Source organism: Phascolarctos cinereus, unplaced genomic scaffold (assembly GCF_003287225.1).
Source record: "Phascolarctos cinereus isolate Bilbo 61053 unplaced genomic scaffold, phaCin_HiC Scaffold_4;HRSCAF=312, whole genome shotgun sequence".
Taxonomy (NCBI): Eukaryota; Metazoa; Chordata; class Mammalia; order Diprotodontia; family Phascolarctidae; genus Phascolarctos; species Phascolarctos cinereus.
In genome coordinates this window covers 695848830-695861459 of record NW_027555847.1, presented here as the reverse complement: position 1 = coordinate 695861459, position 12630 = coordinate 695848830, and the positions used below count along the sequence as shown (strand labels likewise).

At 42.5% G+C, this 12630-nt stretch overlaps 2 protein-coding genes across 9 annotated transcripts in view; one reads left to right on the top strand and one right to left on the bottom strand.

Annotated features, from left to right (window-relative positions):
* Window positions 1-2447, bottom strand: part of MPHOSPH9 (M-phase phosphoprotein 9) — a 56686-nt gene extending 54239 nt beyond the window's left edge. For 3 of the 8 annotated variants that reach the window (XM_078154263.1, XM_020970132.2, XM_020970134.2), the window contains exons 1-3: window positions 2308-2445; window positions 1371-1511; window positions 239-514 (exon numbers count right to left, since the gene is read on the bottom strand). In XM_078154263.1, coding sequence (XP_078010389.1) covers window positions 239-348 — 110 coding nt within the window. In that variant the 5' untranslated portion in view covers window positions 349-514; window positions 1371-1511; window positions 2308-2445. Of the gene's footprint in view, window positions 1-238; window positions 515-1370; window positions 2035-2307 lie in introns of those variants that run through there. The other 5 variants (XM_020970133.2, XM_020970136.2, XM_078154265.1 and 2 more) reach the window with 4 other exon arrangements.
* Window positions 2448-2531: 84 nt separating this feature from the next.
* The window catches only part of MTRFR (mitochondrial translation release factor in rescue), a 28248-nt gene continuing 18149 nt past the window's right edge, over window positions 2532-12630 (top strand). Inside the window, exon 1 of the mRNA XM_020970137.2 lies at window positions 2532-2772. The gene's annotated coding sequence lies outside the window, so the exon portion shown is untranslated. The remainder of the gene's footprint in view (window positions 2773-12630) is intronic.

Here is a 12630-nt window from a genome sequence, read left to right as displayed (position 1 = left end):
CTAATTAGTTATACCTAAATAGTTCCTGATTATATAAGTATCACTAATAAACTACAGATTTCAAAGGCCAAAAAGGTTATGACTTAGGGTGAATTGGGTACTATCCAAATATACATAATAAATAACACATATTGTTTGAGATGTTTAATAAATTACTGAATTGAACTGTTTAACTGAATTAATATATATCACGATATATAACTACTTCTTTAAAAATTTCACACTTTTCCATTGTTACCTGTTTGTATTTAAGCTATATCCAACTGAACTGTGAGTATTTCTGACATCAGATTCTATAGAAGATGGAAAGGTTTCTTGCTTAGTTTTCACCAAGTCCAAATCTTCCATAATTTATGTCTAATAGAAATGTGGTTACATTCTCTTATTTGAAAAAGTAGCTTGACTTCATTGTTTGAAGAAACTGAATCCGATTCATCTTCAGGTACTTCATCATCTAGTGACATTTTCAGTTCCTAACATTCGGAAGCATAAAGTCCTAAGCTTCCAACAGATTCTGAAAAAATGAATGGAAAAGACTTAAAAGCTACTAAATATATCCTCTGTTCTTCCATGACTGGAAACATTTCAATTTTTGCACATAAATCCACATTTCAAACGATGAAATTAGAAAATGACATCACCTTTTTAGCTATATTGCTGAATTTTCTTAAAAAAACAAATAATAAATTTCCTAGACACTATTCTGTTACATAAGCAAATAACAGTAACAGTTGACTTTTAGCCAGGGAACATAGAAAAGTAACTCGTTTTGCTATCTGTGGTTTTGCACACAGATAAGATACTTCTTCGCAAAAACACCAACATGTCTTTTGTATAGTTACTAATTTGGTTTTTTTTAATTACGCTTTACAAATTAGAACTACTTCTATATCAAAGGCTTCTTGTGCTACATAGAGGCAGGCAAATAAATACTCGATTTGCCATGTCAATTCAAATAATATGCCTCCTTCAAGGACCCCAGGTCCTTAAAACACATACACACACACACACACACACACACACACACACACACACACACACACAATTAAAAACCGAGAATTGCAAAATGCAAATTCTTGCAATTTATCCAACAATTTTATACACAGTTTGGTTTTGTTTTTTTTAACCCTCTTTCCACCTTGAAACCTATTCATAAAGAGGGCATGATTAGCAACACCAGCACACAAAAAGGAGATTTCCTGAAGGCACAAATATAAGAATAGAACCCAGCTAAGCAGATTTCTCCTCAGTGGCTTGGGCAGTCACACCAGCTGACCAACACCATTATATACAAAAGGGAAAAAAAAAAAGGCCAGACAGCATCTGCACTATCGACAAGAATAAAATAATCTCGATTCAAATCAGCTTGCCTCTCGGGTGTTGGATTTCTATCCGGAAAACAAGCCTTCTGAGAAGATGGATCTGCATGTCAGGCTATACCTTTCCCCAGTGAGGCAATCTTGACGCAGTAGATGGAGATGTAAACCCAGTTGAAATTCAAAGGTGCTTTTCTAGTCAGGAGGGAAAGAAGAAAAGAGAAAGAAAACCGAATAACCAAGGGCTCAACGTGGAATCTGTCTAAATTAACCAGACTGGAATTTCTGATACTGCAAACCTAGACCCGGGAATGGGTTTGGCGTGGCTTGCGTTTTTTCTCTTCCTCAGCCACAGAACACGGGTTTATCAGCTTTTGCCTCATCCTGCGGAAAGGAATGGGGGGCGAGGGAAGGGGGAAGGGAAGGGTGGAATTGAGGCCATCAACCACCACCCCACGAGCTGACCTCGCGCACGACGTGGGAACGGGCAGGAAAGGGGGAAGGGAATGGCCTGATCTGTCACCCACAGCCTGGCTCATCCATAACGGTCGGGCCGGAGACCAAGGGGAAGGGAGAGGGAGATGGCGGACCAATGAAGTAAAAAAGTCCCGTTAGCCGCACCGCGCAAGACCAGGACGAGGGAGAGACGGAGGGAGTCAAGCTACCACTGACAGCTCCTGCCCGCTACCTCGGGGACCCGCCAGCCAAGACACGGATCTCCTTGCAGGAGGTTCCTCCGCAATCCCCGCCCCCGGCAGTCGCTTTGTAATTGGACCACAGAAACGTCACTCACAGGCACGGGGGAGGGGAGCCTAGAGAATGGGCCTCAGGCCCCGCCTTCCGCCCCCCGCCGTGAGGTAGCGTCGGGGAAGCTGGGCTGAGGCGGCTAACGCTCCGCCCTGTCCCCCGCCCCCTCACTCCTCCATCCGTTCCCCTCTCAGCTATCCCCTGAAGCCTTGAGGGGAACGGCCCCCGATCCCTGACTCCCTACCTGGCGAGCGCCCCAGCCGATGGTAAGGGCCAGACGAGCCGCCCAGCGCTACAGTTAAGGCTCGAGTGCGCGCGCCCGGCGCCCCGCCTGCGATTGGCCGCTCGGGCGTTGGAAGGGGGGCGGGGGACCCGGCGAAGGGGAGGTGCGCGCCCGCGCAGTTACCACGCCTACTCCTGGCGGATTGATTGTGGGGCGTGTGGAACCTGCCCGCAGAGGAGAAGCGGTGCTCCTCCCCCGCCGTTCCCTCTGATTGGCCTGCTCCGATTCTTTCCCGCAGCCGCATAGGAGGGGACAACAACGGCTCCCATGCGCAACGGCCCTAAAGAAAGACGTCAAGTAGTTGGGGGGAAAGAGTGAGCGCATGCGTATGCGCATGCGCCGACGGTATTTTTGTTTTTTTTCCCCCCAGCGGTTGCTCGGTTTACCCCCCGTAGAGTGTTCCTGGCGGCTCCTTCTCGGGCCCAGGTAAGAGACCCCGCGGCGAGTGCGGCCAGCCCCTCGCCTCAGCGTCGCCCCTGACGACGTCCATCTGTCGTGCTCCCCGCACGCAGCCGTGCCGGGGAGGCGGGAAGCGTGACCTCGACGGGCCTCAGTTTTCCCCATCTGTAAGTGGAGGTCCGTCAGGGTCTGGAGGACGAGGCCCCACCGCGGGCCTTGGGACCCGGCTCCCCCCCACGGCGCTGCGCTGGACGCCCCGACGTGCCCGTCCTTCTCAGGAAATCATATTTGTTAGGTGCCTAGCACGTAGTAGGCGCTTAATAAATGCTTTTTTCCTTCTCTTCTCCTTCCCGCCTTTCTTTTCTCCCTCCCTTCCTTTCCCTCTTGACCTATTTTCCTTCTTTCCCTCCTTGTCTCCCTCTCTACTTTCTCTCCCTCTCTGCCTTCTGGGGGCGGCCTAAACCCCCACCCCAGTTTCGACAGAACCCCCCTCCTCAACCTTCATGAAGTGCCTCCTCCTAGATGCAAAACTAGTCCTTAGCGTAGAGACACGTATTTCCCATCAGTCCTCACTCAGTTCATTTCCACAAAACCATTACTAAGCGCCTTTTATGTGCCAGCTGTCAGAGTTTAGGAGAAAAAATAACTAGGAGGGGGAAATATACATGTGAGCCTAAATGTCTAACCAAACTTATTCTGCTTGCTGTTTTGAAACCTCTTCTTGGAGAAAAGACTGGAGGAATGAATGAAAAAAGCATTTATTGAGTGCTTACAATGTGCAATGTCCAATACAGTGGGGATTTAAATACAAAAATAAGGATCACTGCTCTTAAGGAACCCACATTCTAATGTGGGTGTGTACTGTATGTTTATACATAAATATATGTGCATGTATATGTGTAAATATGTATGTGTGTATATATATATGAAAGAAATTGGCCTAATATGTATGTTTATCATTTTGGGCCACAGTCATGATGCCTTTGTCCAGTGTGCCTGATTTGGGGCATTTCTTGCCTCTGCTTCAGACTACCTAAGTGCCTCAGAATTCTCTTATGATTTGCAGAAGTTAATTGATCTTCTGGTGGAGGGAGGGAGATGGGGTTTCCTCACCTGGAGTTCCCTACACTAATGAAATTAACAGGTCTGGACCAAAAAAAACCACCTTGGTCAGATCTCTGAATCTTGAGGGGTCTAAGAGCTTGCCTGACCTTCATGCATTCTGGGCCATACAGGAAGATAATTTTGCAAAGTCACCCAGAGAGCCTGAAGCAGGGCTGATCCAAGAACTCAGGCTTTTCATCTTATAGGTACTATATAAGTATGAAGGCAGGTTTGTTTGATGGCCACAATACAGCACCGAAATAATCAAGCTTTGCTGCTGACAGATCTACACATAATAAAGATGACTGTGAGCTAGGTGAACTCTTCATTATGCTTTTTTGTCAGCAGCAAAATCTGTTTGTTTTAGTGCTGTATTTTTGACCAGTGAGAAAACCAATCTCCCTCCAATAGAAATTGTTGGGTTTAGGTACTAAAAATAGGACTGTTTTTTAAAACATCCCTCACATATTGTTTTTCTGAAGGCTGTCCAGCCAGACTAGAGTCAGACACCTTCCCTTTTTTTGTGTTTGAGCAGTGAATGGCACACTTGTCCAGAAGTGGTAGTCTTGTTATCCATCAAGTCAAATATTTATTCGTTGTCTGTCCCGTATCAGGCACTGTCTACATCTATAGGTGAGCAACATATGGTTTTTCCATAGAAATATGTTATTGACTCAAATAAACTATCCCCTCTGCAGTTTTGTCTGTATGTGCCAGTCAGCCAAAACTAACTGCTTGACTCTCTAAGGTTGTTTACTTTTAATATTATGTGTCATATAATAATTATTACATATAATACATATTATATTTATATTTATATTTATATCTGTTCTTAACAGAACTCAGGCTATTCCAAAGCAGGGGCTTGTTTGAAATCCTACCAACAAGATTTGTTGTTTTACCTCCCATTTCCATTAGCTTTACAACCAATACCCTCTGTTGGAGTCCAGAATCCTATATCATTTCATCAATAAGCATCAATTATACAGTCATACAACAGTGAGACAAAATCACTGACTCCTAAAAGACTTAACAGACTACTTTGATAGTAAAGCAGGAGATGTGCTATTGTGACAAAAACCTGTGTTGCTTATGAAGTTTATAATGTGGGTTAACTGCAGCAAGAGCTAGTAATAGTTGTTTCTTGTGCAGCAACTGGTCAGTTTCTACTAGAAAATTCTTTCTTTTTTTACAGTGAAATTTTAGAGGACTCCTTACCCAGTAAAATATCTTACTGAACATCCTAGTGAACCAATTTATTCAAGAAATAATGGTCATGTTAACTGAATTTTCCATTTAACCCATTTCTCATGAGTCCCAGGTCAGAGGTACTCTGTGCCTCTACCTCTGCATCATCTATAGCTGCAACGAAGTTTGAAAAAAAGCTTGTAAAAAGTTACTTCTGTGCTATGGCTTGATCTAAACAGAATAAGCCTGAAAGGCTTAAAGATGTTTGTACCTTCATTTTGTGACCACTGTTTTGTGGCTTTACATAGTGATGATTAGCATATAATAATAGAATTTTATTATTGCAAAATAAAGTTTTCCAAAGTGAAAGGCTTTTACTTTGTCTGAAGGCTTCACGTAGGCCAGTTTTGGAGAAAGATCTTTGATCATCTTAAAGCAATATCTAGGAAATTGGTAGCTTACACATTATTTTGAAATATCACAGTTGCCTGTAACTCACTTATAAAGTCACTTTTAAGGTCGTCAAAGTACTTTTCTCACAACCCTGTGAGGTTGAGCAAATGTTAAACTGAAGAGTGAGGTAAAGGATTATTACACCCATCTTACAGATAAGGAAACACTGGGAAGTTGTGAATTTGCCCATGATGACACAGATCTCTTGGGCCAGGTCCAGTGTTCTGTCTACTACAGTGTACTGTTAGTTAGCATGCAGTAGAACATAAGATTGAAGGTAAGAACTTGGGTTTTTGTCTTTGTATCCACAATGCCATGCACGTTTAGTAAATACTTATTAAATGGAAGATTTCATTGATTTTCATATTCAAATTGTGCCATTTGGTGGCTCATCTCTCCAAAATAAAAATAAAATTTATAAATTGACATCTACAATTTAGATATGAAAGGAAATGACATTTTCAGGGTGAGTATGAATCATGTAATTTCTTATGTCATAGTTTTTCTTATAATTAGTATTTAAACCACGTACTTCACTGATCTTGGTGGTCTTGTCTTCCTGTGTGATCCTGTGAGAAGGATGATACTTTATATTTGATATCGTAATTACCTCCTTAGCAACTGAATTCATACTCATTGAATTGTGATCTCACCAAAGATTTAAGCAAATGATAAATAGGGGTGTGAAGATGATCCTTTACTAAGAAAATGCCTCCAGTATGATCTTTTAAAAACCCAGAGAATAAGCTTCTTCCAGGAAAGCAGTTAGTTAAATATAGTTTTCCCCTTGGTAGAGGGGGTGGAGAAATAGGGGTATGGTTGCTGCCTGAGTCTGTTTCAGTTTTTCTTCATTCAAGAGAGGGTTCCATATGAGGGGATTGTAATAGAAAATTATTATCGACATAAATTACTTAGAAAATAAAAGGTCAGTAAAACTTTTTTAAGGTAAAGTCATCCTAAGTAGCTTTTTGATTACTTCGGTACCCAGTGATTTCTTTGACACGAGTACTCCCTCCATTGGTGCAGATTATAAGCCCTCAAACCTTCTTCATCCCCTGTAATTCTTAGCCATGTCTGTAAATCCTCTGGAGGGCATCCACTCGCTGTTCTCCAGGGGGACTTCTGGTTCTTTTAATGTGTTGTAGACCTACCAGTGCAGCAGTCAGGCAACGCATCTGTTTGCTAGCCCTCACTCTAGCTACCATAACTGGTCTGCTTCTATTTCTGGACACATATGTGTGCCCTGCATAGTATTCTTATTTTTAAGGAATAAAAATGAGAGATGTGAACTCACACTGAATACAGTGAGAGATCTTTACACAGTACAGATGTAGATATGGTAACTGATCAACACAGAAAGCAATGAAACTGTCCAATTATTTTGCAGATTGGGTTTGTTCTATAAACAGTCATACTGTAGTCATTCTACCTGTGCATGTGGGCCAGCTTCCTACTGTTCACATAGAGGTTGTCAGGGATAGAAGATATTACTGAGTAAAGACAAAATGAGTGACCGAGAAGTGGAGGGAGATATAAGATGAAGAGATTGAGGAAAATAGGCTAATAGTTGTTTATTGAAGAAGAGGGAAAAGAATCATCAACAAGTCAACAAACATTCCTTAAATATTTATTGTGTTAAGTGCTGGGAATACAAAGAAAGGCAAAAACAGTGACTGCTTTCAAGGTTCCAATGGAGAAGAAGACAACATGCCAATGCCTGTGTACAGAGGAGAATCTCAGAGTGAAGGCACTTCACTTGGATCGTGTATCATGAAGGAGACTGGCAAAGGCTTCTTGTAGAAAGTGGGCTTTGGGGGGAGATTTGAAGGAAAGCAGAATGTGAGGGAGGGAGATCATTCCAGGCAAGGCAAACAGCCAGTGAAAATGCAGAGTTGGGATTAGAATGTTTTGAATGAAGAACAACTAGGAGGCCAGTGTCACAGGATTAGAAGGTATAAGAAGCCTGGAAAGGTAGGAAGGGATTAGCTAGGAAAGGGCTTTGAAAGCAAAACAGAGGTTATTATATTTGATCCCAGAATTAATAGGGCACCACTGCTATTTATTGAATGGGGGTGGAGAACATAACATGGTCACATCTGCAATTAAAGAAAATTAATTTGACAGCTGACTTGAAGATAGACTGGAGTGGGGAGAGATTTGCGTTTGGTAAACCAACCAGCAGGCTGTTCCAGTAGTCAAAAGTATGAGGTGATGGAGGGCCTACCTACCCCAGGGTGGTAATAGTGTCAGGACAGAAGGAGGCATGTAAAAGAAATGTTATGAAGGTAGAATCAGTCACACAACTTGGCCACTGAGTGGCTATGTGGGGGTTGAGAAATAGTCAAGAATCAAGGATGACACCTAGGTTTCCAGTACAGTGGTGGTGTCCTCAATAATAATAGGAAAATTAGAAAGGAAGGCTTGGTAAAAAAGCTAATGAGTTCAATTTTGGAAATGTTGAGTTTTAAATGTTCAAGGGACAGTTCAAGATGTCCAGGAGACAGTTGGACATGCAAGACTCTGGAAGTTAGAAGAGAGATGATAGTTGGATAAATAGAACCAAGGTTCCTGTATGTAGAAATGATCCTTGAGCCCATGGGAGCTAATGAGATCACCAAACAAAATAGTACAGAGAGAAGAGGAGAGAGCCCAGGATAGAGCCTTAGATGGGGCCTGGAAAGGGGACTGAGAAGGATCAGCCAGACAGGTAGGAGGAGAGAACCAGGAGAGACCTGTGTCATTAAAGCTTAGAGAGAAAAGAGTATCAGGGGAAAAAAGGTGGTAGGGGCAGCTAGATGGCGCAGTGGATAGAGCTCCCACCTTGGAGTCAGGAGGACCTGAGTTCAAGTTTGGCATCAAACGCTTAACACTAGCTGTGCGACCCTGGGCAAGTCACTTAACTCAGATTACCTCACCAAAAAAAAAAAAGAAAGGAAAAAGGGGATAATCAAGAGTGTCAATGGATGCAGAGAAAGAGAATTGAGAAAAGAACATTAGATTTGGCCATTAAGAGAATTTAATAGCTTGGAGTTATGCTAAAAAGTAAACACTAATTAACTGTGGGTCCTTCAGGAAGGATGAATTTAGGTGCAAAAAAAAAAAAATGCAACATCCACAGCCATTCGAAGCGATGTAACTGCCGTAACGTGGTAGTTGTCTCTCGGTTTCCTTATTTATATGAGGAAATGAGATAATGGGTATAAAAAGTGCATTGAGATCTTCAGAAGAAAGATGGTGTGAGAAAAGTAAAGTGTTTTTAGCATTTATAAGGCTTTCAAAATAGTATTGTATTTTGAGATGAGCTTTAGTTCTGTTATGATACTTGAGTCAGTATGTCACAAGGCTACTGTTAGATGCTTTAAATAGGACGAGCTCACTCTAGTGCTTTCAAATAGGACAGTTGCATCATCTTTGGAATTCAAAAAGATCTAAGCTTTCCGTCTGGATTTTAAAAGCAGAATGTTTTCTAGAAGGGGGTGGAGGGGATTTTTTTTTTTGGCCTGGCAATGGGGTTAAGTGACTTACCTGCCCAGGGTCACGCAGCTAGTAAGTGTCATGTGTCTGAGGCTAAATTTGAACTCCAGTCTTCGTGACTCCAGGGCTGGTGCTCTATCCACTGCAGCACCTAGCTGCCCCCAGGAGGGGAATTTTGTAAAAATTGTTCTTTTTCATTCTATCTTGTAAGACTAAAGCTAGAAGCCTGAATTTCAGGCCAGAGCACAGTGATCCTATTTCCTCTTCTCCACTTAAATTAAAAATAACTGTTTCTATATTTCCTGGTTAAGCCTTTGTGCTTTTCCTGTTTGAAACCAAAGTTCTCTGCAAACGCTTGAAATTGGGGAGAAAATGCTGTCTTCCCAGTCTAGAAACGAGGATCCTACGCATGGTTGTACAGTGACAGTGATGGGCCTCGGCTGCAAGCAAGCTGCAGAGGCGGTCTCTGCAGTCTGACTCTTCTTTTATGGGGCTGCCTTGACTTGGAAGAGCCAAGATGGTTATTTTAAATACAGCTTTGTAGGAAGTGATGAAAAGGATCTCTAAATCTGAAGTGCTGAACATTTCCCTGAAAACCAGCCCCCTCCCATCAGCTGGTCATTTTGTTTCATCTTAATACTGCAACATTACCTTGCCTGTTGGTTCTACTTCATTAATTTATTAGGTTTATTTGTTGTTGTTGTTGTTTCAAAGCTTATTGGAGCATAAGAGGCAGCATGGCCTAGTTTAGCAGAGAGCCAGCCTCAGAGCCAACAGAACCTGAGTTCCAGTTCCGACTCTGTCAGATTTGGAGCCTCAGTGTTCTACCCCAGAGGCGTCAAGGCACACAGCAGCCGACAGGCAGGTAGCCCACAACGCTGCCAAGCCTGGGACCAGTTTCAAATGAAGTTGGGAAAAATTTAACAAAACAAATAAAAATACGGTAAAACATAGATCATGTTAATGTGGTTTTTGAAGTCAGTATGTGCCTTCAGGGATCCTTATGTTATTTATTTTCTATTTTAAACTAACCTGGTTCCACGTGACTTGGACTCCCCTGCTCTGCACAGTTCTCAGAACAAGAAGTAACAGAGGCAGTGCTGACCCTGTATTGGGTCAATAGTTGTGATCCGTTCAATAAGGATGTCATGGAAGACATTGTACATCTTTTAAAAGCAAGTCTTCCTGCTGCGGCCAATGGCAATTCTCTCTGATGGTCCCTTTAAGAAATATGCCATAGTTGATGGGAAAAAAGCTGCTCGTTGCTTTGATGCTGATTTTATTAAACATGAGCAAATAATGCCTGACCCAACTATTGAAGTTCTCCTGTCAAAACCAGTCAGTCTAGCATGATTAATGCAGTAGTGACTTTATTTTTATCTATCTTCACTTGTCACCTGACCAAATTTTACATGAACTTAATTTTTTTTCTTTTTTTCTATTTTATTTTTTCCCTTAATGTTTATTTTTAGTTTTTTGGGGTTTTTTTAAGGCAGTTGGGGTTAAGTGACTTGCCCAGGGTCACACAGCTAGTAAGTGTCAAGTGTTTGGTCTGAGGCTGCATTTGAACTCAGGTCCTCCTGATTTCAGGGCCAGTGCTCTATCTACTGTGCCACCTAGCCGCCCCTATTTTTAGTTTTCAACAGTCGCTTCCACAAGATTTTGAGTTCCAAATTTTCTCCCCACCTGGCCCCTCCCCCCACCCCAAGACGGCCTGCGTGCATTCTGAATACCCCTTCCTCTAATCTGCCCTCCCTTCTATCACCACCCCCCCCATCCTCTTCTCCTTCTGTTTTCCTGTGGGGCAAGATAGATTTCTGTACCCCATTGCCTGTATATCTTATTTCCCAGTTGCATGTATAAACAATTTTTAACATTTGTTTTTAAAACTTTGGGTTCCAGATTCTCTCCCTGTCTCCCCGCTCACCCCCATTGAGAAGGCAAGCCACTTGATACAGTTTATACGTAAATTTTACATGAACTTTAAATAAATGTTTTGGCTTTTTTCCATCAATTTTTCTCTCTCTATTCCCTACAAACAATTACTGATTCCTTCCCTTGATTTGATCCCATTACAAACTCTTGAGCTTTCCTTGGTCCGCAGCAACACTTTTGATCTCTTGTGGCCGTGACACAAGGCACAGTGTTTGAGTGGAAGGACTATTAGACTTGGGGTTAGAAGATTCTGGTTCAAACCTGAGCTCCCACACTTGGTAGCTGTTAGACTGTGAGAGAGCCACTTCACTTCTCAGTGCCTGCAGTTTCCTCATGTGGAAAATGAGGATTATAATGCTTATGCATCTTTACCTTTTAAGATTATTACGGAGAGGGCAGCTAAGGGGCGCAGTGGATGGAGCGCAGGCCCGGGAGTCAGGAGCATCTGAGTTCAAATGCGGCCTCAGACATATAACACTAGCTGTGTGACTCTGGACAAGTCACTTAACCCCATTTGTCTCACCAAAACAAACAAACAAACAAATAAATAAATAAATGATTATTGTGGGAAAAGTGCTTTGTAAATCTTACATATGTAGGAGTTGTAATGTAAGGACTTGTGCAAATTTCTGCAGAATCCCAGTAAATCCCAGAGCCTACCATAAGGAAAGTGACCTGGCACTTGTGGGAAGCTGTTAAATCCCGTGTTCGTGTCTTGAGTAAAACTTTTTTCTCAGCATTTTATTTTCAGTTGAAGTCAGTAGATCTAAGTGCCTACTACGTGCGAAATGAAGACCTGGCTTCAAGCCCAATCTAGCACAGTGTTTGGCACAGTTGGCACCTGATAGATGTTGATTGATTGACTGATTAATCTCTGGCACACACTTGCTGGGCGCCTCTTCTCAGAGCTGCAGCAGCTCGAAGCCTCTGTGCTGTAGAGAGGCCACTGACCTGCCTTCACCCTGCAGCTCTGGGTGTCAGTGACACCACAGTTCTAGTCCTGGTCCCTGAGGAAGACACTGTTTCTGAGACACACTTAATTTCAATGAAGATGCTCATCCTCCCTGCTCTGGATGAGTTCCTTTCTACAGAGGTGGGGTGTTTTTATTAAAATGTCGAAGTTAAAAGAAAAGATGATGTTCTACCTGTCTAAAGTGACTCTGATGGTAATGAAATATGTACAAAAGGGAGGCTAACTCCGCAAGCATTTATTAAGCACCTGCTACTGTGTGTCAGGCACAGTGCTAGTTCCTGGGGAAACAAAAATCAAACCGTCTTTACCCTGGTGTCGTGCATGTAACTAAATATAGGATGGGGGAGAGGGACTACACCTGTAATTTGATTGCTCTAGGTTAGTGGTGTCAAACCCCAAGGGAATATTGACTTAGAAAACTATGAATTAACATGCTCTGTGTTGGTCATATTTTTGTGTTTTTATCTATTTTGTTATTTATTGTATTTCTATTTATTTTGTCAAACATTTCCCAATTACATTTACTGTGGTTCTGGCTGTGGACCCTAGGTAACTCACTTCAGCTACCAGTGTTGATGGGTAGGCACCTTCTCTGAAACTGACAGTCTTCAAGAGTTGCCTAGAAGCAAGTGAGAGTGGTCCCCCAGCCAGGATGTGTCAGAGCAGAGCTTGAATTAGTTCTTTGAGGTCAGGTGTCTATGCACTACGCAGCATTGCCTCTCCTGTGCAAAATAAATGCGAGGAAATTTTAGAAGGAG